This window comes from Poeciliopsis prolifica, unplaced genomic scaffold, assembly GCF_027474105.1.
Source record: "Poeciliopsis prolifica strain line A6 unplaced genomic scaffold, Auburn_PproV2 SCAFFOLD007, whole genome shotgun sequence".
Classification (NCBI taxonomy): Eukaryota; Metazoa; Chordata; class Actinopteri; order Cyprinodontiformes; family Poeciliidae; genus Poeciliopsis; species Poeciliopsis prolifica.
This window is the reverse complement of record NW_026562382.1, coordinates 2,250,279-2,277,365: the sequence shown is the minus strand read 5'-3', so window position 1 is coordinate 2,277,365 and position 27,087 is coordinate 2,250,279. Positions and strand designations below refer to the sequence as shown.

Sequence of the window (27,087 nt, the reverse complement as noted above, 5' to 3'; positions counted from 1 at the left end):
TTTTATTGCCGACCTTCTGCTTTATCCCTGCAGGTTAAGTACAAAAAGGAGTACGAAAAGAACCGGGGACACATGGTTGGAGCCCTCAGCATTAATGACGACCCCAAGATCTTGCACTCCGTTCATGTTGCCAAAATCCAAAGCGACGTGAGTCGATAGGGTCAAATCAACAAAAATAGAGTTTATTATTGGTGAGGAATGGAAAACAAATACTCAAACCAAATCTCACTGATTTATCCGCAGCGGGAATATAAGAAGAACTATGAAAAAATCAAGACCAAGTACCATACACCACTTGATATGATATCAGTCACCCTGGCCAAGAAGTCTCAGACAATCGCCAGCATGTCGGGCTACAGGAAGATCAACCCCAACTACTTCCTGCCGTACGACAGCGTGCTGCTGGACCTGGCCAAGAAGGCCAACATCATCCAGAGTGATGTAAGCAGACAAGAGTTTGCAAGATGGTTCATATTTTGTTTATGTTCCAAAGTGAAGATATTTCTTTCTACTGACATCTTTATGATTATTTTTGATCAAAGAATGAGTATAAAGCTGAGTACAACAACTATGTCAGAGGAACCCCATGGATCCCATACGGCTCCTTGGATGTAGAAAAGGCAAAGAAAGCTGCTGAGATTCTCAACGAGGTACGTGTGAGAAGCATTGTTCCTGCTAAAACAATCAAATCTGATATCTTTAGATTTAATTAGATTTAGTTTCTTTATTCTACACCTCCTTTTCTCCTTTCAGAGAAAGTACAGACAGGCCCCAGACACGATTCCATTCACATCTATAGACGACCATCCCATAATGCTGCAGGCAAAAGTCAACCAGCTTCAGAGGAGTGATGTGAGTCCACCGCCCAGAAAACTCTGAAATATTTTGTCTCTTTTCAGTATATTTCTTTATGTTAATGTGTGATCCTATGGCCTTTTATCCACACAGCTGTTCTACAAGAGAGGTCTTGAGGAAATCCATCAAAAGTACTCTTTGCCTCCTGATGCTCCAGAGTTCCTCCAAGCCAAGTGTAATGCCTACAACATCAGCAAGGTGGCGCAATACATCCATCCATCTATACATGTCTATACTGGCTTGGCACAGTAGGGCTGCTGGGGGAGGTGAAGCCTTTCTCCAGCGGTCATTGTGTGAAGGCACACGGTGCCAGACGTTTCCAAAAGCTATACTCTCCTCCCACAGTCCAAAAACTTGTGGAAGGAAGCCGCAAAGAATTGACACATACTCAGCAGAGAACATGCAAACGCCATGCAGTGAGATTTAAACTCAAGACCTTTTTGCTGCAAGGCAACAGAGTCAAGAACTGCTCCACTATCCAGGCTGCATACAAAACTCTTGTACTTTAAAGGCTTTAAAATTAAAATTAAGTAACCAAATATTTAATTGTTAATCTTTTTCAGACTGAGCTGTAAACATTACCCATGGAATAAGTTTCAGAGTATATTGTAAAATCAATCACATTCCTTTGAGATATTGTCTGACATATATAAATCATATGGACAATTTTTCTATTTTCTTGTGCTAAATCTTTGTTATAGCTGTAGTAGTATCTTTTATTAACTTTTATTTAAAAAGTTTTACATATTTGTTAAAATTGTCATGACAGATAATCTATAAAAAAAATATAAAAAATTAAGCTAGTCACCCTCCTGCCTGTGGTCCTACTGCCATTTGCAGAAATACACAACTCCTGGTCAGAAACAACCAATCAGAGTCATGTGGAAGGTCTTAGCGCTGTCAATCAAGGTTATGTACGCTCATAGTGAGAGTTTTAACACATGTGAAAAATATACATATTTTTGTTGTCTATCATCTTATCTTGTTGTCTTTTAGTTCAGCTTCACCATCCAGAGCAGTGTTTGTCATAGTTTGGGTAGCCAGTAGAGTTAAAATACATGTATCCTAATACACAACTCAAAAAAAAAAACAATTATTTATTTGTGTAACAGTGTATAATTGCTTTTGTCATTATTACTTTGAATGTTATCATTTCAGAATTACTACAAGTATGACTGGGAAGCGCTGATCGCCAAAGGTTATGACCTGAAGCCCGATGCGATCCCGGTTGTTGCTGCTAAAGCAGCCAGACACGCTGTCAGCAACGTAAGTCTTCTAAAGTGGGATTTCATACACCCTTCACTTAATGGGCTGACTTTTTGTGCTACATCACACAACTTCCCACAATCCAGCTTATGCTTGTACACCCAGGTCCAGTACAAAAAGGCCTACGAGAAGGCCAGAGGCCACCATGTTGGCTTCCGCAGCCTCCAGGACGATCCGCTCCTGGTTCACTACATGCAAGTGGCAAAGATACAGAGTGACAAGCTTTACAAGCAGGACTACAACAAGGCCAAGCTGAAGTACCACACTCCAGTGGACATGCTGAGCCTGGTCCATGCTAAGCACGCCTCAGCCGTGCAGACATTTGCCGGCTACAAGCAGCACCACCACAATTACTTCCTTCTGCCTGATGCAATGAATCTTCAGCTCGCTCGCACCATGAACTATAACGTCAGTGATGTAAGTTCCAGTTGTTTCTTTTGGGAGTATTTGCAGTACAGCTTCTAATAAAATGGTACTCTTTACCACTCTGACAATTCTCTGCTTTGTCATATTTGGCAGAACTACTATAAAATGGATTATGAGACTTCGGTGAAAGGAATTGGCTGGGTTCCTATTGGTTCGCTGGATGTAGAGAAGGCAAAGGCGGCAGCAATGGCTTTAGATGAGAAAAAGTACAGGCAGCACCCTTCCACAATCAAATTCACCAGTGTTACAGACTCCATGAACATGGAGCTGGCCAAAGCAAATGCCAAGATCATGAATGTGGTGAGGAGCGGGAAATTGTAACTCTTTGTTTTACTATGTGACTCCTTTTGTTTTTGGAAGATGAGCGTAAACCAAACTTTTCATTCACGACAATGCAGAAAGATTATAAAGCCAGTGGAGAGAAGTTCATGCACACTTACCATCTCCCAGCTGATACCCCTGAACTGATGCAAGCCAGGTGCAATGCTGTTAACATCAGCCAGGTCAGTGTCACCACTTTTCAATCAGCACAACGCACAGAAATGAAAGTGTTGCTATGTCTGTAATGTTCTGAGTTGTGCTTTTGTGTAGAACTATTACACTTACGCACATCGTCAAGATATCCTCAAGGGACATCACGTGAAGGAAGATGCTATTCCCGTTTTAGCTGCCAAATCTTCAAGAGACATTGCCAGTAATGTAAGTTTCTCATTGTGCTCAAGTTTCACTGCTGAGGCGTTCAGTGTTAGGGAGATGTTACAAATAAACACTGTGCTTTTCTGCAGTACAAATATAAGCTGGCTTACGAGAAGGCCAGAGGCCACCATGTTGGCTTCCGCAGCCTCCAGGACGACCCTCTGCTGGTGCATTACATGCAAGTGGCAAAGATGCAGAGCGAGAAGAACTACAAGAAGGACTACCACAAGGCCAAGCTGAAGTACCACACCCCGGTGGACATGCTGAGCGTGGTCCAAGCCAAGCAGGCCTCTACCGTCCAGACCATGACTGGATACAGGAAAGTCCCACACAGCTTCCTCCTGCTGCCTGACAACATGCACCTGCAGCTGTGCCGCAACATGATGGAGATCCAGAGTGATGTATGTTTTCATCATACAGGGATTATAGCATTAAATGTCACATATTATTCTGCTATGTGCTATGTTTTTATTTCTTTTCTTATTGTTTTTTAATCCACAGAATGTCTATAAATCAGAATACAACAACTACTTCAGAGGTATCGGCTGGGTACCAATCGGTTCTTTGGATGTTGAGAAAGCCAAGGCAGCCAAAGCTGCACTGGATGACAGAGGTTACCGCCAGCATCCCAGCTCCTTCAAGCACACCAGCAAGACCGATGACATGAACATGTCTCTAGCTTTGGCCAACTCGAAGCAAATGGACAAAGTGGGAACCATTTGTTGATCATTCCAGTTCATGAACAAAATAATGTTTTTTTCTTTTGACAAAATATAGAATTTTTTCTCCATGTAGATTGCATACAAAGCATCTGGTGAAAAATTCATGCACACCTACCACCTGCCAGCTGACAGCCCAGAGTTCCTCCAGGCTAAATTCAACGCCCAAACCGTCAGCGAGGTTAGAGCAAAAGATTTTATTTAAGGGTTCCTACGTCCTGTTGAAAAGGGATTTGTTTTATTTTTTTTCCTAATTGGAAAATAAAAAAATAATTCATTCATCCATCCATTCATTATGGTAACTGTTGATTTCCACAGAGTCTCTACAAGCAACAATGGGTGCAAGATATTGCCAAGGGATACGACATGAAGCCTGATGCTATTCCCATCCTCCATGCCAAGCATGGCAGACATATTGCCAGCAATGTGCGTATTTTCTGTAGTAAGACATCATATGACAACAACAATCGGGTTCTATTAAAATGCATTCACAACACTTTGCATTCTTCATTTTTTTTAGGTCCAGTACAAGAAAGAGTACGAGAAGGCCAGAGGCCACCATGTTGGCTTCCGCAGCATCCAGGATGACCCCCTCCTGGTTCACTACATGGAGGTTGCTAGGATGCAGAGCGAGAAGAACTACAAGAAGGACTACCACAAGGCCAAGCTGAAGTACCACACCCCGGTGGACATGCTGAGTGTGGTCCAAGCCAAGCAGGCCTCTGCCGTCCAGACCATGACTGGATACAGAAAGATTCCTCACAGCCACCTGCTTCTGCCCGACAACATGCAATTGCAGCTGTGCAGACATATGAATGTCCTGTCCAGTGATGTTAGTATCGTTTTTTTCCCTTTTTTTGTGAGATGTACAATTTTAAATTTCACAACAGATGAGTGGTGTGAGTTGTTTTGCTGTTTTTAGGTTAATTACAAATCTGAATGGAACGAATTCATCAGAGGCATCGGATGGGTACCGATTGGGTCCCTTGGGGTTGAAACTGCTAAAGTTGGGGGTGAGATCCAGAGCGACAGGAAGTATAGGCAGCATCCGTCTAACTTTAAATTCAGCAAGCTGATGGACTCCATGGACTTGGCCCTGGCTACTGCCAACAATCAAATCATGAACAAGGTACAGCGTAGCTAAAATTTGTGCGGCAAAGTGTGAACGGTGAGCTTTTTCCACGATGTTTCATTTATTACTGTGTTTTTTACTTTTTTTTTAATCTTCAGAAAGCGTACACCTCTGCTTGGGATAAAGACAAATTGACCATCCACGTCATGCCAGATTCTCCTGAAATTGTCCTGGCCAAGGCAAACGCTCAGACAATGAGCAATGTAAGTCGTTCATTTACACAACAAATCATTATGTGCTAGAAGAGCGATTGCTTTTTGTGAACAACTTTATGTTAATGTCTTTTTCTCTAGAAACTGTACAAAGCCGGCGTTGTGGAGATGGCCAATAAGGGTTACAATCTCAAAGCTGATGCAATTCCAATTGTGGCTGCCAAGTCTGGTACCACTATTGCCAGCAATGTAAGATGGACACAAACCAGTGAACCAACTCAGAAATTTGGTTTTCTAGAAATGTTTATATGTTATGAACAAATCTCTATCCAATCTTACAGTACAAGTACAAGTTGGCCTACGAGAAGGCCAAAGGTCACCATGTTGGCTTCCGCAGCCTCCAGGACGATCCGCTCCTGGTTCACTACATGCAAGTGGCAAAGATACAGAGTGACAAGCTTTACAAGCAGGACTACAACAAGGCCAAGCTGAAGTACCACACTCCTGTGGACATGTGGAGTGTGGTTCAGGCCAAGCAGGCCTCTGCTGCTCAGACTTTGATCGGGTACAGACAGATCCAGCACACCAACGCTCTCCTTCCCGACGCCATGGGCCTGGAGCTCGCTCGCAACATGAACTTCAATTCAAGCGATGTGAGTTTTCAATCCAAACATGCTTACCCTATTTGGTTTTAAATGTGTTTATTGAAGAAAATAGCATAAGAAATAGGATTTAAGCCCCTGTTTCTTGACAAGTTGTGTCTGTTTGCAGTGGAACTACAAGGCTGAATGGAACAACTACTTTAGAGGTATCGGATGGGTCCCCATCGGTTCACTTTCAGTGGAAACGGCCAAAGTTGGCGGCGAGATCCTAAGCGAGAAGAAGTACAGACAGCATCCGTCCAACTTCAAGTTTAAGAAATTAATGGATTCCATGGACGTGGCTCTGGCTACGGCCAACAACCAGATCATGAATAAGGTGTCACTTCTTTTTTTTTTTACCTCTACTTTGACGTCCAAGCCAGAAAAAAAATATTTGTATCAAACTTTTCTCAATAACGATTATTTCTGAGTGTTTTTTATGTCTTTGTTTGCAGAAAGCATACACTGAAGCATGGGAAAAAGACAAACTGAAAATTCATGTCATGCCAGATTCTCCAGAAATTGTCCTGGCAAAGGCTAACGCCCTCAACATGAGCAATGTAGGGGAACTCACTATTTGACAATAACAACGCATTTTTTATGTATTTTACCTGAACACATTGTTTCTCTACACGTTGAATTGTATATTTACAGAAATTGTACAAAGCCGGAGTGGTGGAGATGGCAAATAAAGGCTACAACCTCAAACCTGATGCCATTGCCATATTGGCTGCCAAGTCTGGTACCACCATTGCCAGTAATGTAAGCTATCAAAATATTCCTCTATAACACCAAAATGCATATATGTATATACCTCTGTGGGAGCAGTGTGAATAAAAAAGTGTGTTTTCACCATCACAGTACAAGTACAAGTTGGCCTACGAGAAGGCCAAAGGTCACCATGTTGGCTTGCGCAACCTCCAGGACGATCCGCTCCTGGTTCACTACATGCAAGTGGCAAAGATACAGAGTGACAAGCTTTACAAGCAGGACTACAACAAGGCCAAGCTGAAGTACCACACTCCTGTGGACATGTGGAGTGTGGTTCAGGCCAAGCAGGCCTCTGCTGCTCAGACTTTGATCGGGTACAGACAGATCCAGCACACCAACGCTCTCCTTCCCGACGCCATGGGCCTGGAGCTCGCTCGCAACATGCAGTTTATTGCCAGTGATGTACGTAGAAAGTTATTCATAATCAGTTGTGTTTTATGTTCTGGTTGTAAAACTGATTCTTCTGTGTTTGTTTAACTCTAGAATGAGTACAAGAAGGAGTATGAGAGCTACTTTAAGGGAATAGGATGGGTTCCTATCGGGTCACTTGATGTTGAGAAAGCCAAAACAGCGGGGCAGGTTTTCAGTGAAAAGCAATACAGGAAGCATCCCAGCAACTTTAAATTCACTAAAGACATGCACTCTATGGACCTGGTTCTGGCCACTGCCAACAACCAAATCATAGATAAGGTATTTTGTAAAACTTTCCATAAATTCAACAATCTTACAAATTTCTATGACAGCAAATTCATTTTTCTAAAATGAATTTCTCCCCCCCGTTTTAGAAATCCTACACAAGCGCTTGGGATAAAGACAAAACTACCATCCATATCATGCCGGATGCAATGGATGTTGTTCTTGCCAGGGAGAACAAGAAAAACTACAGTGAGGTATGAACCTAATTTAATACACTTCTTATCCTATTTTTTGTTATAAGCAATGGATGCAATCTGACCAAAAATACAATTGTTCATTCTCGGTTTGCAGAAACTGTACAAACTGGACAACGAGCTGGCCAAGAAGAAGGGCTACAACCTTCGTGCTGATGCCATTGCGATCCAGGCTGCCAAAGCCTCCACTGTTATTGCAAGTGATGTAAGTGTTTGTGTTTTGATGTTTACGTCTTGTGTTGTTCCGCCACTAGAGTGTAGAAACTAAAACGAGAATCTCCATCTGTTCCCGACGCAGTACAAGTACAAGACTGGATACCGTAAGCAGGTCGGTCACCACATCGGTGCCCGCTGCATCCAGGACGACCCTCTGCTCATGCTGGCTCTGAACTCGGCCAAGATCGCCAGCGACGCTCTGTACAAGAAGGACTTCAACAAGTCCAAGACCAAGTTCAACCTGCCTGTGGACATGCTGGCCTTTGAGCTGGCCAAGAAGAACCAGATTCAGGTCAACCATGCCAATTATATCACACGTCTGCACAACTGGACTTGCCTGCCAGATGCAAACGATGTGGTCCAGGCCAGGCATGCATATGACATACAGAGCGATGTGAGTATGAATACTTAAATTTTCTTTTCTTTTTTTCTTTTGACACAACTGATGACACTGCACTGTAACATAACTTTTTTTTTTCCTTCACAGAATGTCTACAAGGAGGATTTGAGGATGTTGCAGGGTGTCGGCTGGGTGCCAATAGGTTCACTGGATGTTGAGAAGGCTAAAGTTGCTGCTCAGATCCTGAGTGAAAAGAAATATCGCCAGCACCCGAGCAACTTCAAATTCAAGTGCACTACTGAAGACATGCCAATGATGCTGGCTAAGGCTAATGCTCAGAACATTAACAAGGTATGAAGTAACATATTTTGCCTGCACTATTTTGAACCACCATAGGGGAGATGCATTTTAATGTGATCAGTGTAATGACTTCATCTCCCTCAGAAGACAATTTCTTCAACTTAAAATAATGCATGTGTCATCTGCGAAAAAGCAAATGTCTTGACGGATTATTTCAAGTCTCGTCAAATAAAAGAGTTTTTTATTTATTTATTTTACTTTTGCGTGAGCAACAACTGAATTGAGGTTAGCTCAGTTAGCCTGAGCTAAACTACAGTGCTATTCTGCAGCTTTTTAACCTAAGTATGAAGTCAGTTCTTTTTCGAAATGCAGCTTTTGTTCGTTTTCAATAAATCTAAAAACTTTACAGAAAGCTTATACTGAAGCCTGGGACAAAGACAAGACCACCAACCATGTCATGCCTGATGCCATGGACATTCTTCTGGCCAAAGCAAACAAAGTCATCTACAGCGAGGTGAATTTTCTTATATGCAATAAGAACATTATGCTCTATATTTTGAAGTACTTGCTTTTTATATTTAAAAAAAAAAAACCTAAAGATATCTTTGTTACTTTTTTATGCAGAAATCATACAAGCAGGCAAACGAAGAGGCAAAGAAGAAGGGCTATGACCTCCGAAATGATGCCATCTCCATTATTGCTGCAAAAGCCTCCAGGGATATTGCAAGCGATGTAAGATCATTTAATTATCATTCATTGCAACCTTGTTGATACCGGTTGGAACGACATTCCACAAGCCTCTCAATATTAGACTTTTTTTTTCCAATCTGCAATGTTTTGTTCTCCAATTGCAGTACAAGTACAAAACCGGATACCGTAAGCAGGTCGGTCACCACATCGGTGCCCGCAGCGTCCAGGACGACCCTCTGCTCAATGCTAGCTCTGACTCGGCCCAAGATCGCCAGCGACGCTCTGTACAAGAAGGACTTCAACAAGTCCAAGACCAAGTTCAACCTGCCTGTGGACATGCTGAATCTAGAACTGGCCAAGAAATGCCAGATCCAGGTCAACGACTTCAACTACAGGACTCGCCTGCACCAGTGGACCTGCCTGCCCGACTCCAACGACGTGGTGCAGGCCAGGCATGCATATGACCTACAGAGTGATGTGAGTACTACTTCTACTTAATTTACATAGACAGACGAAGTGAAATATTTAAACACTGCTTCTTTTTATTGTCCAGGCCGTCTACAAGGAGGATTTGAGGATGTTGCAGGGTGTCGGCTGGGTGCCAATAGGTTCACTGGATGTTGAGAAGGCTAAAGTTGCTGCTCAGATCCTGAGTGAAAAGAAATATCGCCAGCACCCGAGCAACTTCAAATTCAAGTGCACTACTGAAGACATGCCAATGGCACTGGCTAAGGCTAATGCTCAGATCATGAACAAGGTGAGTTGTCACCAAGTTTTTGAGACAAGACAAACAGGTCATCATTTCATCAAAGTGTCTGTTCTCTGTTATTGCAATATAACTTCCCCTCTCATATTTCCTCAAACCTGCAGAAAGCATACAGTGAAGCCTGGGACAATGAGAAGACAAAGATCCACATCATGCCAGATGCCATGGACGTCCTTCTTGCTAAAGCAAACAGTTATTATTACAGCTTGGTTAGTATGATTCAATTACTGAATGAACTTCAATCCAGTGGTCAAATGGCTCTTATTTAAAATGTATACAAATTTGATTAATAAATGTTGGTAGAATTAATTTCAATTAAATATGTTTGGACTATTTTTAGAAAAATTACAAACAAGCTAATGAAGATGCTAAGAAGAAGGGCTACAATTTGCGTGCCGATGCCATATCCATCATTGCAGCCAAGACAACCAGGGACATTGCCAGTGATGTAAGCTGCCATAATTATTCACGATATACTGCTCCGAATGCGTCATCTTCTATGTTGGTAATTGTTTTCTTCCACTTTCCACCAGTACAAGTACAAGACTGGATACAGGAAGCAGGTCGGTCACCACATCGGTGCCCGCTGTGTCCAGGACGACCCTCTGCTCATGCTGGCTCTGAACTCGGCCAAGATTGCCAGCGACGCTCTGTACAAGAAGGACTTCAACAAGTCCAAGACCAAGTTCAACCTGCCTGTGGACATGCTGACCCTTGAGCTGGCCAAGAAATGCCAGGTCCAGGTCAACGACTTCAACTACAGGACTCGCCTGCACCAGTGGACTTGTCTTCCAGACTCTAACGACGTGGTGCAGGCCAGGCATGCATACGACCTTCAGAGTGATGTAAGAGTCTCTATTTCTTCTGTAGTGGAAAAATGTTTTCTTTAAATTCATGCCTGTTTATTATAAGAGTGACTGCTCAATAGCTGATTTCCGTTTGTTTGTTTTTTGTTCAGGCTGTGTATAAAGAGGATCTAAGATTGATGCAGGGTATTGGATGGGTGCCAATAGGTTCCCTGGATGTTGAGAAGGCGAAGAAAGCTAATGAGATTCTAAGTGAAAGGAGCTATCGTCAACACCCAAGCACATTCAGATTCAAGAGCACTACTGAGGATATGCCCCTGGCACTAGCAAAAGCCAATGCTCAAGTTATGAACAAGGTAAGAAACAAAACTATTCTCTTCAGCTGTTGATGAAAACAAATCACCTGAAAATGCTTCCGTGTTATGCAAAATTCACTTGTTTGTTGATCTCTCATGATTGTCGGTTTCTGTGATCACAGAAAGCTTACATCGAAGCCTGGGAGAATGAAAAGACAAAGATCCATGTCATGCCTGATGCTATGGACGTTCTTTTGGCCAAAGCAAACAATGTCATCTATAGTGTGGTATGTTCAAACTAAATAGACGGTGTGAACAAGTTCTAGCTTTACGTTTACGTTGTAAAAACATCATCTTCCTTTTCTGGATATGTTCACAGAAAAAATACAAACAGGCAAATGAAGATTCCAAAAAGAAAGGCTATGACCTGCGTGGTGACGCCATTTCCATTCTTGCAGCCAAAGCATCCAGAGACATTGCCAGCGATGTAAGTTATAAATGACAAATATTTGGAAAGTAGATCATTTTTTTAAAATCAAAACTTCTTGTTAAAGATTATACTGCTTTACCCCGGTTACTGGGTTTGATTGGTAACTATGACGCTATGTCTCTTTTGTCTAGTACAAGTACAAAACCGGATACAGGAAGCAGGTCGGTCACCACATCGGTGCCCGCTGCGTCCAGGACGACCCTCTGCTCATGCTGGCTCTGAACTCAGCCAAGATCGCCAGTGATGCTCTGTACAAGAAGGACTTCAACAAGTCCAAGACCAAGTTCAACCTGCCTGTGGACATGCTGAATCTAGAACTGGCCAAGAAATGCCAGATCCAGGTCAACGACTTCAACTACAGGACTCGCCTGCACCAGTGGACTTGTCTTCCAGACTCCAATGACGTGGTGCAGGCCAGACTTGCATACGACCTGCAGAGTGACGTATGTGGTACTTGTAATTTTCTTGTTCATGTATCTTGTTTGGTTTCGCAAACTCTGCAAACTCTGCCTGCTGTGCTTTCCAGGCCGTCTACAAAGCCGACCTGAAGTGGCTCCAGGGTCTGGGCTGGGTCCCCATTGGTTCGCTGGATGTGGAGAAAGCCAAGAAAGCTGCAGAGGTTTTGAGTGACAGGAAGTACCGTCAGCACCCCAGCACTGTAAAATTCACCAGTCCCATCGATGCCATGAACATTGTGCTGGCAAAGAGTAACGCAATGACAATGAACAAGGTAAACCTGACCTTCATGTGGATTTGTATGGCCATTTATGGCCTCACTGTTGCTCACAAAGATGGTAATGTTGTGTGCTATGTTGCTAGCGCCTCTACACTGAGGCATGGGAGAATGAAAAGACCAAGCTGCACATCAAGCCTGACACTCCTGAGATTGTGCTCTCTCAACAAAATGCCATCAACATGAGCAAGGTTAGTATAATCTCTTTTACAAATAATAAAAAAAACTGCAGATCTTACATTGAATTCTATAAATATTTGCAAAACTGTTTCTTTCTTGCTGCTTTGATAATCAATTATATCTGTGCCATAATTTCTAATCGTCTAATTCAGTTTACGTCATCTTGAAATGCTAAATAAATAATATAGCATGAAGTATTGTGACATGAGTTAAAGGAGTATCAATATTTATAGATATATATGTAATAAAACTCATACAAAACCACATATGAGTGCCAATATGGTAAATAAAATAAACAAAAGGGGTGTGTTAATGTCATATTAAATTATTTATTAACAAATTTCTTTATTAGTGTTCCCCTTACTGCTCACATATTACTTTTAACTGCTGCCAAACACTGTTAAGCTGGATCTTATATTACGTTTCTGCACTCAAAGCAAACAGATCCAACTAAATCAGAGTCATTTAGTCATCCTATCCTGTTAGCTTAGAGAAAGAGTGTGGTGAGTCTGGTTGCCTTATTATGTAAGACTATATTTGATCAATAAGTGGTAGTCATTGAATTTAGTTTTTAAAATCACTTGAAATGTCAATTTTTGACTGTTTTTCTGCAGAAACTGTACAAACAAGGCTTTGAGGAAACCATCAGTAAAGGCTACTTCCTTCCTCCGGATGCAGTTTCTGTCAAGGCTGCTAAGACCTCCAGGGATATCATCAGTGATGTGAGTCCCACCCACTGTAGCGTCCGTTTCGTCCACTAATTCTCACAGAAAATGTAAGCAACGGTTGTAAGATAAACATTTTTTCATCCACTTTCCACCAGTACAAGTACAAGACTGGATACAGGAAGCAGGTCGGTCACCACATCGGTGCCCGCTGCGTCCAGGACGACCCTCTGCTCATGCTAGCTCTGAACTCGGCCAAGATCGCCAGCGACGCTCTGTACAAGAAGGACTTCAACAAGTCCAAGACCAAGTTCAACCTGCCTGTGGACATGCTGAATCTAGAACTGGCCAAGAAATGCCAGATCCAGGTCAACGACTTCAACTACAGGACTCGCCTGCACCAGTGGACCTGCCTGCCCGACTCCAACGACGTGGTGCAGGCCAGGAAGGCCTACGACCTCAAGAGTGACGTGAGCACCCATGTCACATGTTCAGCTTCTTATGTGGTGCATCTGTTTGTATGTACTTTCTAAGACTCAAACTGTCTTGTTCAGGCTGTGTACAAAGCCGACATGGATGAAGTGATCGGTGTAGGATGGGTGCCCATCGGTTCTCTGGAAGTGGTGAAAGCCAAGAACGCTGCAAAGATTCTGAGCGACCGTCTCTACAGGCAGAAACCGGACACATTCAAATACAAAACCGATATGACTGCCATGCCCCTGGTCTTAGCCAAAACAAATGCAGAGACCATCAATAAGGTAAAGATGCTCATATTTGGTATTTTGGTTATTCTGATGATGTTCTTGGGGGCATCTTGACTTAATTATCTGTGTTTATTTTTCCCACACAGAAAAACTACATTGCTGCATGGGAAGCAGACAAATTAAAGACCCATATGATCCCAGACCTTCCTGAAATCCTGCTTTCCAGAGCTAACGCCTACAACATCAGCAATGTAAGTCTGACCTATGTATACCTAACGCAGCTTTGCTTAGTCCTGTTGCAATTCACATTTTCTTTCTTTTTCAGAAAAATTACAGAGAAGCGGTCGAGAAAATGTTCAGAAAGGGCTACAACATGATGCCTGACGCTGTTTCTGTTGTTGCCGCTAAACACGGAAGAGAAATCATCAGCGATGTACGTCACATATTATTCTTTCATTTCTCCTCAACATGTGGTTTTGCTTAAAATAACTTTTGATTTCATTTATTCATTTTTGTCTCTTTAAAGTATAAATACAAGACCGGATACAGGAAGCAGGTTGGTCACCACATCGGAGCACTCAGCTGTCAGGACGACCCTCTCATCGTGCTGGCTCTGAACTCGGCCAAGATCGCCAGCGATGTTTTGTACAAGAAGGACTTCAACAAGTCCAAGACAAAGTTCCACCTCCCAGTGGACATGTTGAACCTTGAACTGGCCAAGAAATGCCAGGTCCAGGTCAACGACTTCAACTACAGGACTCGCCTGCACAACTGGACTTGTCTGCCGGACTCCAACGACGTGGTGCAGGCCAGGAAGGCTTATGACTTACAGAGCGACGTGAGTTCAAAACCCACTTGTGGTCAAAATAACTACGTCTTGCAGAATATGGTTATTTTGATACTTTGTCACGTTTCAACAAATTTAAATGTATGCTTGATCATTTCACCTAATGTGCAACCACCTTTAAAATTTAATTGTAAATGCATTTATATTGAGTTAGTAATCTGCATTATTAACTTAGAAAATGTTATTTGACAGGGTGCGCATAAGACTGACATGACACCATCTTAAACATGAAGGGGTCTTCATGAATGTTTATGACTGTTGCCATGAAGCATCTATATTTATTCTATTGTCATTAAAAGTCCATTAAAAGTGTAAACGTTGCATTATTTTTTAAAAAATGACACTTTTAATGGTCTTTCAATGCAACTTTTAGAGCAACTTTCCATTAGAAGTGTCATTATTTACCGAATGACTCAGATCGTTGCTCCCCACTCACACAGGCTGTGTACAAGGCTGACATGGAATGGGTCAAGGGGATGGGATGGGTGCCAATTGGGTCGCTGGAAGTGGAGAAAGCCAAGAAAGCAGCAGAGATCCTGAGCGACAGAAAGTACCGGCAGCATCCCAGCCAATTCAAGTTCACTGCCAAGACATCAGATATGCCATATGCTCTCGCGCAAGCTAATGCCCAGAATATGAACAAGGTACAAAAAGCTAAACTTAACCATTTCTTTTTATAGAAAGTTTTGGTGAGTTTTATTCTCATATGAAAGCTACTTAATAAGAAAATTTTGGTTTTTGATGCACAATTATGCAATACATTTTTCAGAAAGCGTACACTGAGGCCTGGGAGAAGGACAAGCTCAACCTCCACATCTTACCTGACACTCCAGAAATCCTGCTGGCACAGCAGAATAAACTCAACACCAGTCTGGTAATGCAACATTTTTTTTTTTTACATAAATAAATAATTTTCTCCAAAGATCATTACTGAATGTGTAGATGTTTGGTTTTTAGTACAAACTGAACAGCATGCAACATCATTTCTTTTTGTTCCTTTCACAGAAATATTACCGCGAAGGTTTTGTTGATGCCATCAACAAGGGCTACTTCCTTCCCAAAGATGCCATTTCTGTCCTAGCAGCCAAAACGTCCCGCGACATCATCAGCGACGTAAGTTTGAGTCACAGACATTTTTGCACTTCGCATCGTATGTAAACGGTTTCACCTCACGGAACTCACGGAGATATTTTTCTTTTGGTTTTAGTACAAATACAAGGCTGGTTTCCGCAAGCAGTGCGGCCACCACATCGGTGCTCTGAGCGTTAAGGATGACCCGCTGATCATGCTGGCCGCCCATGTGGCCAAGATCTCCAGCGACAACATCTACAAGAAGGATTTCAACATGACCAAGACCAAGTACAACCTGCCAGTGGACATGCTGACGATCGAACTGGCCAAGAAATGCCAGGTCCAGGTCAACGACTTCAACTACAGGACTTACCTGCACCAGTGGACCTGCCTGCCCGACTCCAACGACGTGGTGCAGGCCAGGAAGGCCTACGACCTGAAGAGTGATGTGAGCACATGAGCCATGGCGTCTAATTAAGCCAATTTATGAATTAAAAGAAAATCACCCATAAAGCCAATATTTTTTTGTTTTTTTTTAAGGCTGTTTACAAAGCAGATATGGAGTGGATAAAAGGCTGCGGCTGGTCTCCCCATGAGTGCGTGGATGTGATCAAAGTTAAAAACGCCCAGGCTGTTCTGAACGACAGACTCTACCGCCAGCACCCAAGCACCGTCAAGTTCACCAGCGTTGTGGACCTCCCCGCTATCGTCCTGTCCAAGCAAAACGCTGAAAACCTCAGCAATGTGCGTCGGAAAGCGGATCAAAGCTGAGAATTTGTACAAATATTTGTGCAAATGAGAACAAAACAAAGTATTTTTTTCTCTCTCTCTCTTTGACAGAGGAAATATACAGAAGTTTGGGACAAAGATAAGCTCACCATTCACATCCCACCTGACATTCCTCCTTACGAGCTTGCCAAGGCCAACGCCATCACTATCAGCAATGTGCGTTTGTACCGACCTTGCTTTGAAAATAACACACCAGTTCTGATCTTATTGAGACTGCCTCCTGGTTTGACAGTGATACCTTATAATTACCCGTTGTGCTCTCTGCAGAAACTGTACACACAAGCATGGGACGAGCAGAAGGCCAAAGCCTGCCACGTCAAGGAGGACGCCATATCTGTGCTGAAAGCTAAAGCTTCCAGGGACATCATTAGTGATGTAAGAGAGAAGAAAATCACGCTGCATCTGTAATGTGGGCTTTTTTAAAAAAAATTTACTTCCTTATTTTTTTTCTTGCTTTTAGTTCAAGTATAAAGAGGGATACCGTAAGCAGGTCGGTCACCACATCGGTGCCCGCTGCGTCCAGGACGATCCGCTCATCATGCTGGCTCTGAACTCGGCCAAGATCGCCAGCGACGCTCTGTACAAGAAGGACTTCAACAAGTCCAAGACCAAGTTCAACCTGCCTGTGGACATGCTGACCCTTGAGCTGGCCAAGAAATGCCAGGTCCAGGTCAACGACTTCAACTACAGAACTTACCTGCACCAGTGGACCTGCCTGCCCGACTCCAACGACGTGGTGCAGGCCAGGAAGGCCTACGACCTCCAGAGTGACGTGAGTTACTGGAGATTTTTTTACAAAGTGTCCCTTTGGTATTTTATGATTACCTGCATTAATTAAATGAACGTTTCCCTCCAGGCTGTGTACAAAGCTGACATGGAGTGGATAAAGGGCTGTGGGTGGATTCCACACGAGTGTGTTGATGTTGTAAAGGTGAAGAATGCACAGAAGATTCTCGCTGATGTAAGTTTCACACACGACCATCCTCAAACCATATTCCATATGTTATATTTAAGTTAGAAGGTACTTCGAGGTTGATATGATTTTGATGTAATCTTGCTTTTGTTCACAGAGAGGCTACCGGGTCAAGCTGGATGAACAGAAGTTCACAGTTCCCACTGACAGAGTTGACTTGGCCTGCGCCAAGAATGCTGCTGATGTCTTAAACGAGGTAACAGCTTTTCTCCTTTTGCAGATGTTTTATGAATTTGTTTTGATGCTTTGTTTAAAATTCCATTGCAGAGATGTTGCAGCATCACATATGTCATTTTGTTTTGTCTTTTTGTTCTTCTCAGGCCAAATACCGCGAAGCTTGGCACCAGGATAAGACCAAGTACTCTTTGGTGGACACTCCTGGTCTTGCTACGGCCAGAGAAGTCGCTAAAAATATTCACCCGGTAAGGTTTGTCACACGTTTCAGTTCGAGCGCACTTTAATTTTCTACCGTTTCTGGATTTATTTAATATTTTTTTTCTGTCTTGCCTTCATGCAGAAACTGTACACTGAAGCATGGGACAAGGTGAAAGCCACTGGATACTTCATGCCTGGAGATGCCGTACCAATTAAACAGTGCATCGATACAACTAAAGTGCAGAGCAAGGTGAGCAGAGGGAGTTTATTTCACACAGTAAGAATTTGTACAGGGATTGCATGTGTTGGTATTGAGAAATGAAGCACGCATCTGAATTTATAACTTATTGTTTGTAGTTCCAGTTTAACATTTTAGTTACATCATGTAGACATAAAAAAACACATCTCGTCCATGTTACTGACAAACAAAATAACCCAACAAAATCTGATTACTTTGTTTATTCAAAGTTTATTCTGAAAGATAGAAAAGTAATTCACATTTTTGGGACTCTTGACGTAACGATTATGGCCCATGTGGCAACATGATTGGATTTCACAAATTTAGGGATTTAAAGAAAAAGTTTGAATTTTGAGATTTTAACTTAATGTTAATTTTTAAGTCATTCATATATAGTTTTTCAAAAACTCCTTCAATCAAACTGGTGCTTGTGACCACGAGGTTACAAAGTAATATAAATAAAACGGAGAATGACAAAATAAACTATATGCAACTTTAAATATTGACAAATTATAATAGTCTCATTACATGTGTTTTCTTATGCAGCTCTGTTTGTTATTTTGAAATTTGTACATTTACTCACATTGATTTGAATCTGCATTTACCTTCAACTTTCTGCTGATGCACATAATAAATATTCCTATTGTATTGAATTGTATTCCATTCTTCCAAAGATTAGTTGAATTTTTATTTTTTATTTTTTTACGTTTATCATGCAATGTGATGTGTGCAATAGATTCCAACTATCGATGTAGTTGTGCTAAATTGATCAGTTGACAGCAGGTATTACAGTTACCTAATGTTTACTGACAACAAAATGTGAATAACAATGTTTTTTTTTTTTTTTTTTTATCTTGTAGCATAAGTACCTCGAGTCGTACCGCAAGCAGGTCGGTCACCACATCGGAGCCCTGAGCGTCAACGACGATCCGCTCATCGTGCTGGCCATAAACTCGGCCAAGATCGCCAGCGACGCTCTGTACAAGAAGGACTTCAACAAGTCCAAGACCAAGTACAACCTCCCAGCAGACATGCTGACCCTTGAGCTGGCCAAGAAATGCCAGGTCCAGGTCAACGACTTCAACTACAGGACTTACCTGCACAACTGGACCTGCCTGCCGGACTCCAACGACGTGGTGCAGGCCAGGAAGATTTACGACCTGCAGAGTGACGTGAGTAACTGGAGATGAACTTTTGTCTGACTTCAATAAAAGGTCAAAACGTTTATCCCTTACTCGCTGTGGTTTCCGTCTGCAGAACGTCTACAGGGCTGATCTGGAGTGGATCAGGGGCTGCGGCTGGGTGGCAGCTGACTCTGTCGATCACGTCAAAGTCAAGAAAGCCCAGGAAATACTCAATGATGTAGGTTTTGTCGTCGCATCCAGAGTCTGCTATTTGCTTGAGTTGTTGCCACGTCGTGGTTCATCTTGGTTTGGTTTGTTTTTCATCTGCAGAGGCTTTACAAGCAGAACGCCAAAGAATGCTTTGGAAAATTCAGCCTGATTGTGGATCGCCCTGAGATCGTTTTGGCAAAAATAAACGCCGCCAACCTCAGCGACGTATGTAATCGAGCGCTTAATGTCATAAATAAAAAAAAGAAAGAGAAAATTAACCAGTTAATAAATATTCATTACGCTTATTTTTTTTCTTTTTCCAACAGCTAAAATACAAAGAGAGTTTCAATGCAGAAAAAGGTCATTACATCGGCTCGGAGGACACTCCTCAGCTGGCACACAGCAGAGAAATGGCCAAGACCACCAGTGAGGTAATGTGAATCTGCAGACCGAGTCGCTTCTTTCTCCACCTTGACTTTGACTTCAAGGTTTCATTTGTAACATTTTAACTCTTTTTCTCATTTTAGAAACTTTACAAATCGCAATGGGACAACTCTAAAGCTACGAGCTACAGCCTGAACCATGAATACATCCCATTACTGAGTGGCAAGAAGGGCAGGGAGATTGCCAGTGACGTAAGTTTGAAAGATAAAAATACAGAAAGTGATTGTATGTTTTTCTCTGGCTACATTTAAATAAAATGAATACTGTCATTGTTCTTGTTAGGTGAAGTACAAGGATTCTCATGAAAAAGCCAAGGGCCACTACATGGCCGGGACCCTGGTCGACTTCCCCGAGGTGATGCGCTGCGGCCAGCAGGAGAAAAACAAGGGACTGGTAAGATGTCAGCTAAATTCAACTTTATCTATTTCCAGCAAACCTAAAAAGCTTGAGGACAAGTCTGTATAACATTGAAAAAAAGAGTTTTTTTGTCATTTTCTAGTGGAAGGAAAGCACAGTTCTTGTACAAATTTGTGTAGAAAAGAGCCAAGGCACAAAATAGGAAGGTTGGTCAATTCATACTTTGTCGTTTGTAAGTTGCTGATTAAGTATACTTTCTACTTTCGCGAAGAAAGTGAAACAGATAAAGGTGTTTTCTTTCAGTAAAATTTTGTGGCTGTAATTGGAGCTTGACTCCTCCTCGGTTTTTTTTTTTTATTATTAATGTGTCTTCACAGAGGGTCTACCAGAAGGACTACCACCAAACCAAGACCAAAATCCACCTCCCATCTGACATCATCGCCAACCAGGTGGCCAAGCGGTGCCAGGACATGTTGAGCGATGTCCTGTACCGCACCCACCTGCACCAGTGGACGTGCCACCCAGAGCAGGAGGACGCCATCCGGGCCCGGAAGACCAATGAGATTCTCAGCGATGTAGGTCGTCCTTCTGCGTCCCGATCCAGTTGTCGTACAAATGTGTCGCGTGAGCTTTCTGAAATTACAAATGGAAAAACATTCCTCTTCTAATCACTGAGAACGTAAAATCTAATTCGTGTCTCTGTCGAGAAGCAACATGTAACTCTTGCATGTTTTACCAGGTTTTCTACAAGGACGACCTGAACTGGATGAAGGGCATCGGTTGCTATGTCTGGGACACGCCAGAGATTATTCGCGCTAAGAAGTCCTACGAGCTGCAGAGTGAAGTCAGTATTTTTATATTAAATGGTTCGTCAAAGCCAATTTCAGAGAGAGAGAAAAAATATATGTGATTAACTCCAATATTTTGTCTTTGTCACATTCCAGCGTCAATACAGAGCTGACGCTAAGAAAGAGTTCAACAACTACTCCATTGTGACCGACACGCCTGAGTATGTGACCGCCGTCCTGGGCCACACCTGGGCCAGCGACGTAAGTGGGCGTGATTTCAAAAATCGCCGTAAATGGTGTTCTGGAAAGAAAAAAACAAAAACCTTTGCATGTATCTTTAATCTTAAACTATTTTTCTAGCTGAACTACAGGGAGGCATATCACAAGGAGAAGCACATGTACACCACGGTTCTGGATACGCACGATTATGCCAGATGCCACGACTTCAAATTGTTCTTCAGCAATGTGAGTGAAAATTATAATACAAAAAAAATGTTTCACGTGTAAAAAGTTTTTAAGAGGCACTGGAACATTTTGACAATGTTTTCAATTTTCTATCCGAAGAAAAACTACACAGCCGCCTGGGATAAGATTAAGGCAAAGGGCTACAAGATCCCAGTTGATTCCAACGCCTTACAACATGCCAAACAACAGAAGATCGTTCTCAGCCACGTAAGTTGAAGCTCAGCTCTTACAGTGTCGTAACCAAGAGGTGGTTCTCTTTAAAACTTCTTTGTGGGACTATGTGGATCTTCTTTCTTCTTTAGGTAAAGTACAAGGAGGATTATGAAAAATTCAAGTCCCTTTACAGTCTGCCAAAGTCACTCGAAGACGATCCTGCTACTGCTCGCTGCGTCAAGGCCGGAAAGTTGGTTCTAGATGTAAGTCGCTTTCCAATTTTGAATCATCTGATCACCAAAAGTTAAATTGCCTTTGTTAAGAATGACTCACGGTCGTGACAAGCTGGAAATATTTCTAGTAACATGAGTGTCTGTCGCCTGTACCGTTCAGCGTCTGTACAAGGAGAACTACGAGAAGAGTAAGGCCAAGAACCACATCCCGCCGGACATGCTGGAGATCCTGTCCGCTCGCAACACCCAGGCCACCGTCAGCGGTATCCACTACCGCAAGTACCTGCACCAGTGGATGTGCATGCCTGACATGCAGATGTACGTCCAAGCACGCAAAGTCAACGAGCAACTCAGCGACGTGAGTCACCATCCTACAGCCAGAGAACTACAAATATCTGGGTTTCTAGCATCTCTGATTATAAAGAGGTAAAGAGGAGATTAAATCAAAGTGCTAAATAGAAGTTATCCTTGCACAGATCTTCTACAAGGACGACTTGAACTGGCTGAAGGGCATCGGGTGTTACGCCTGGGACACTCCAGAGATCCTCCGTGTGAAGCATGCTGGTGTCCTGCAGAGTGAGGTAAATGGCCTGTAATGTTTTCACCTTTTATTTAATTTTACATCCTGGCTTATTGCTGGTCTTTTACGCTCATTTTTATTTTTTATTTTCTTCATTCCAGGCCAAGTACAGAGCCAAAGGTATTGAGGCGTTCAAGGAGTATAGCGTGGTGACGGACACTCCGGTGTATGAAACAGCCAAGCAGAACGCTCAGAACCTCAGTGATGTAATAATCATTGTATTATTATTATTATTATTTTATTATGTTATGAAGTCATTGATTTTCTTGATTCACTTTCTGAATTATTGCTGCCCAGGGTTTCCGCTATGTGTAATTCATCGTGGCGCACCGCCATGTCAAAATAAAAACCATCACACTTTTTATATATATGTTAAGAGAATATAAGATATATCATTACATGCAGCTCTGGAAAAAAAGAAGAGTCTATTGAAAACCTCCTTGTTATAATTATATAACCAGGAGAAATATTGATTTCTGAACTTTTCCTGAGTTCAGACATCACTGTTGTTGTTCCTCAATGAATGTGAACTTGTTTTCTTTGCATTTACTGCATCTTATTTGTGACTTTGGCCATTTCTCGTTTTCTGCAAATAACTACTAAATATTTTCCTTGACATGTTGTCAACAGTTCATAGAATAAAATAAAATGTTCATTTTACTCAAACAAAATCAGAGGAACTGTTCGTTTAAAATGCTCTCTTCATTTTTTCCATCATGAACACAATCGGCATCGTCGGTCAAATCTGTTTTCCCTTTCTTTCGTCCAGCTTCACTACCGTTACGATTACAACGCCAACGTCAAGGGCAAGCACACCTGCCCTGCTGTCACCATGGAAACAGAAAGAGCCCGCCTGGCCAATCACATCCAGAGTGACGTAAGTTAACAGTCAACATATTTTTCTTACATTGGTATGTATCGCGAAATAATTTTCTCGTTTGGCGTCTTGTGCTAGAACTGGTACAAAGAGGCCAACAAGATCTTCATGCCCACCGGTTACTCTCTGCCCAGCGACACGCCGCTCATCAAGCAGGCCAAGATGAACAGCGTCGTCACCAGCAACGTGAGTGTGTGAACTCTCGACAACAGTAGAGGAACGTGTCTTCAGGTTGTTGCGATTTAACCTAAATGACACACGTTGTTTCTCAACTGTTCAGGCGAAATACAAGGCGGCCTTTGAGATGGTGAAGGCTAAAGCTTACACTCTTCACCCGGAAGGTGTCAACTTTGTCACCTCGAGAAAGGCTCACAAGATCATCAATGACGTAAGTGAAGAAGCGTGCGAAGAGGCCCACAGCCCTTTCCGATCATTTCACTCAGCGAAGCGACTCCCGTCTGTTCTCGTCCTCAGCGTCTGTATCGTGAGGCTTACCACAAGCAGAAGGACAAGATCCACACAACCTACGACACTCCGGACTTCAAACAGTTCAAGATGAACCAACAACACCTCAGCGACGTACGCCACCATTATCGACGCTGTTCACTTTTCTGGTTTGACCGAGTTGAGAGGACTTGCCTTTTTACGCCCGTTTCTTTGCTCCCCACTAGCTGTGCTACAAGGAGAAATACTACAACAGCCGAGGCCAGCTGATATCCATGCCTATCACGCCCGAACTCATGCACTGTCATCACGTCAATGAGATCACCAGCGAGGTACCGTACAAGAAAAACAGACATGATGGTCTCCCACTTCTTCACAAAATGTGTTCTACAGCCAACCTTGTTGAACTTTGTCGTTTTAGCTGAGGTACAAAGAGGATCTGATGTGGCTGAGAGGCGTCGGCTGCTTCCTGTACAACACCCCGGAGATGGTCCACGTCCGAAACATCAACAAACTCAGGGTGCGTTGGAAGAAATGCTCCTGTCGTGTTTCCAGTGTTTATTTTCGGGGGTTTTTCTTCTTTTCTCCAGTGGCGCTTCGCTCACATGAGCTGTTTTTCCATTTACAGACGGGCTACCAAGTGGATGCTAAGAAGAACCTGTCAAACTACACCGTGGTCCTGGATACGCCAGAGTACAACCGCGTGACTGAGCTGAAGACTCACTTCAGTGATGTGAGCTGTTTTCTCCCATTTTTGGAAAAGTTTTTCTTTTTTTTTTCTTTTGCATTATTATTTTGTTTAATTTTATGTAGTTGACCAACACAATTACATAACAACACCAAACACAGGGCAACTATTTGTTGCAAAATTCACACAACGTCCTGTTGGGTTCAGTACGTTTTTATACTCTGCTAAGTCAGATCTCTGACTATCTTTATTTCATGTGCAGTATCCTTCAAAGGCTTTCAAAACTTGCATGTTTTTCATGTACTTTGGAGTGGGGTTAAGTTTTCTGTTTCTTTTTTGTCTTCAGCGCATATACAGAGCCCAGAGCAAGAAGGACATGATGAAAGTTTCCTCCATCGCAGATTCTTTGGACATAAAGAGAGTCAAGTGGGCCCAGCAGCTGACAAACAAGGCAAGCTGAAACATGTCTCTGGTCTTTATTTATTATTTTCTCTACTGTAATATATGCTGATTGTTCATTTATATTTATTTTTTGGTTTCTGCAGTACCAGTACACAAGTCTGGCATCAAAAGAGAGAGCTCATTTCACTCCAGAAATGAACACTCCAACTAATCAACACGCGAGGAAAATGAAAGTGGTTTTCAGTGAGGTAAGCGCTCCAGCGTCCTTTAATGTGCTTGATAAATAAGGTTACCTGAACTGATTGAAGTTTTCTAAAACAAACATCTAATATGCTGCGTATTTTGTTCTCCACTCAGAATAAATACAAAGAGCAATATGAAAAGATGAAGCACAGGTACACCGCTATTGCTGACACGCCCATCCTGATCCGGTCCAAGAAAGCCTACCTCCAGTCTAGCAATGTAAGACTTTGTTAGAAAATGCCACGTTTTCTGATTCAGAGCTTAAATAGGCTAATAATAATAATTAAAAAATGACCTTTTCCCACATTTTCTTCTTCCTTCAGCTGCGTTACAAGGAAACCTTTGAGCTTTCCAAGGGCCACTATCACACCAACAAGGACGCCCTGGACATCGTGTGCCACCGCAAGTTCACTGACGACATCAGCGAGGTCAGCAGTCCAAATGAACTCCTCTGAAATGACCGGTTCTCCATCGAAAGGGGGACGACTTGCGACTTGTTCCGTTTCTACTCCACAGGTGAAATACAGAGAGAAGTACATCAGCTCTCTGGGCACGTGGAAGTCCATCCCCGACCGCCCCGAGTTCTTCTTCAGCAAGATGGCCAACGATAACATCAGCAACGTAAGTACGCAAAGCTGCACCTGACAGGAGGACTAACATGCGGGGCAATATCTGTGAGAAACTCTTGGTTTTGTTTGTGTTTCTAGGTGAAGTACAAGGAGGACTTGGAGTGGATAAAGGGCATCGGGTGCTTCGTTTGGGACACTCCTGAGTTGGTGATGGCTGACAGGAACAAGGCTCTGTACAGCGAGGTGAGGGAAAAAATAGTTTCCTATATTCATGTTTAAAACAAGAATACATTCTGTTTCAACCATCCATTTATTTGTTAATGTTTCTTTCTTTTACAGAGACTTTACAAAGCCTCATTTGAGAAGAACAGAGGAAACTTCAAATACACATGCGACACGCCGTTCTTCGAGGCTGCAAGGAACGCCTCGACTCTCATCAACGACGTGAGTCCTTCCCTTCTGTTGCCTCAAATGATCTCGTTATCGTTTGCTCTGAAATGATCAACTGTGTTTATCTGTCTCTTTGCTTCTCTCTTGGACTCTCTACGTGGAGGTAAAATAATGTGATCTTTTTATTTTATTAGATTTGTTGCTTAGATCACTGATTCTCGACATTGGGGGAGCTAACAGCTCGGGTGGTGGTGAGGCGGTTATCGGCCGTTACAACAATATTTGAGTTGGATATTGATATCAGCTCTTATGATCATGCCGGCTCTCTGCGTAGTAAATGCACCACATTGTTACAAATGTTATGTATTAATGTTGGTTGCTTGGATATCAATGGGATTAATTGATAACATATATTCCATCCCAGGACAGTGTTTTTGGGTTTTGTTAAAGCAACAAAAAAAAAAAAAAAGAAAAGGATTTCTGGGGAAAAATATTTGGAAACCACCGTCAGCTGTTTTTCAGGTGTATCGATGTGTATTTCACATTTTTGTCCATTTTTACAGCAACATGTTCCTTAAAGTTTGCTGACATTCCAGAGACGCCATTTTTCCCCCCTGACATTTGTTTTTAACAACCTTCTGAAATTCTGAGCAGAGGATCTACAGAGCTAATTATGAGAAGACCAGGGATAAGTTCACCATAACCACAGACGATCCCAGGTACCAGCTGGCCAGGGAGAACAGGAAGATGAGCCAGGTAACCGTCCCGGATGTGATGGACGACCGGGCGGCTTCGCCCGCACGCCGCCGGTCCTCTGGGCCGCTCGCACCCGGCGCATGAGGCCTTCCACAGACCTGCCGGTGGGGCTGGTAGCCGCATGACTGTGCTGGGGTCCTCTGTATCATTGTCTCTCTTCCTATTTGTCCCTCACAGGCCCCTGTAATCCATGCCACTCAAACAGCAGCCGCTATCTTGAGTGAGCATGACCTTTCTGCATCTGTTCCGTGAGAGAGACAGCTTCACTTCACAGATTATCCAAATCGTTTATTTATTTTACAAACCTGGCTCTAGTGAATGTGATCACTTCTGTCTC

At 42.7% G+C, this 27,087-nt stretch overlaps 1 protein-coding gene across 1 annotated transcript in view; it reads left to right on the top strand.

The window, feature by feature from the left end:
- The window catches only part of LOC129361096 (nebulin-like), a 64,179-nt gene that overhangs the window by 11,497 nt on the left and 25,595 nt on the right, over window positions 1–27,087 (top strand). Inside the window, 90 exon segments of the mRNA XM_055031755.1 lie at window positions 34–147; window positions 244–441; window positions 543–650; window positions 754–852; window positions 949–1,053; window positions 2,014–2,121; window positions 2,227–2,538; window positions 2,641–2,847; window positions 2,946–3,050; window positions 3,139–3,246; window positions 3,333–3,644; window positions 3,745–3,951; window positions 4,039–4,143; window positions 4,281–4,388; window positions 4,483–4,794; window positions 4,885–5,091; window positions 5,193–5,297; window positions 5,388–5,495; window positions 5,588–5,899; window positions 6,018–6,224; window positions 6,343–6,447; window positions 6,542–6,649; window positions 6,749–7,060; window positions 7,142–7,348; window positions 7,444–7,548; window positions 7,646–7,753; window positions 7,847–8,158; window positions 8,252–8,455; window positions 8,814–8,918; window positions 9,029–9,136; window positions 9,259–9,336; window positions 9,338–9,571; window positions 9,648–9,851; window positions 9,965–10,069; window positions 10,201–10,308; window positions 10,394–10,705; window positions 10,819–11,022; window positions 11,145–11,249; window positions 11,342–11,449; window positions 11,584–11,895; window positions 11,979–12,182; window positions 12,272–12,376; window positions 12,980–13,087; window positions 13,189–13,500; window positions 13,585–13,788; window positions 13,881–13,985; window positions 14,060–14,167; window positions 14,261–14,572; window positions 15,022–15,225; window positions 15,351–15,455; window positions 15,587–15,694; window positions 15,789–16,100; window positions 16,193–16,396; window positions 16,493–16,597; window positions 16,709–16,816; window positions 16,902–17,213; window positions 17,298–17,402; window positions 17,512–17,610; window positions 17,735–17,836; window positions 17,932–18,039; window positions 18,888–19,199; window positions 19,285–19,389; window positions 19,482–19,586; window positions 19,688–19,792; window positions 19,889–19,996; window positions 20,088–20,198; window positions 20,540–20,737; window positions 20,902–21,006; window positions 21,107–21,211; window positions 21,311–21,415; window positions 21,515–21,622; window positions 21,718–21,831; window positions 21,962–22,159; window positions 22,278–22,382; window positions 22,483–22,587; window positions 23,151–23,258; window positions 23,337–23,444; window positions 23,539–23,646; window positions 23,733–23,837; window positions 23,930–24,034; window positions 24,124–24,222; window positions 24,331–24,435; window positions 24,737–24,841; window positions 24,936–25,040; window positions 25,150–25,254; window positions 25,359–25,463; window positions 25,552–25,656; window positions 25,743–25,847; window positions 25,944–26,048; window positions 26,649–26,750. Of these exon segments, the coding sequence (XP_054887730.1) occupies window positions 34–147; window positions 244–441; window positions 543–650; window positions 754–852; window positions 949–1,053; window positions 2,014–2,121; window positions 2,227–2,538; window positions 2,641–2,847; window positions 2,946–3,050; window positions 3,139–3,246; window positions 3,333–3,644; window positions 3,745–3,951; window positions 4,039–4,143; window positions 4,281–4,388; window positions 4,483–4,794; window positions 4,885–5,091; window positions 5,193–5,297; window positions 5,388–5,495; window positions 5,588–5,899; window positions 6,018–6,224; window positions 6,343–6,447; window positions 6,542–6,649; window positions 6,749–7,060; window positions 7,142–7,348; window positions 7,444–7,548; window positions 7,646–7,753; window positions 7,847–8,158; window positions 8,252–8,455; window positions 8,814–8,918; window positions 9,029–9,136; window positions 9,259–9,336; window positions 9,338–9,571; window positions 9,648–9,851; window positions 9,965–10,069; window positions 10,201–10,308; window positions 10,394–10,705; window positions 10,819–11,022; window positions 11,145–11,249; window positions 11,342–11,449; window positions 11,584–11,895; window positions 11,979–12,182; window positions 12,272–12,376; window positions 12,980–13,087; window positions 13,189–13,500; window positions 13,585–13,788; window positions 13,881–13,985; window positions 14,060–14,167; window positions 14,261–14,572; window positions 15,022–15,225; window positions 15,351–15,455; window positions 15,587–15,694; window positions 15,789–16,100; window positions 16,193–16,396; window positions 16,493–16,597; window positions 16,709–16,816; window positions 16,902–17,213; window positions 17,298–17,402; window positions 17,512–17,610; window positions 17,735–17,836; window positions 17,932–18,039; window positions 18,888–19,199; window positions 19,285–19,389; window positions 19,482–19,586; window positions 19,688–19,792; window positions 19,889–19,996; window positions 20,088–20,198; window positions 20,540–20,737; window positions 20,902–21,006; window positions 21,107–21,211; window positions 21,311–21,415; window positions 21,515–21,622; window positions 21,718–21,831; window positions 21,962–22,159; window positions 22,278–22,382; window positions 22,483–22,587; window positions 23,151–23,258; window positions 23,337–23,444; window positions 23,539–23,646; window positions 23,733–23,837; window positions 23,930–24,034; window positions 24,124–24,222; window positions 24,331–24,435; window positions 24,737–24,841; window positions 24,936–25,040; window positions 25,150–25,254; window positions 25,359–25,463; window positions 25,552–25,656; window positions 25,743–25,847; window positions 25,944–26,048; window positions 26,649–26,750 (13,785 nt within the window).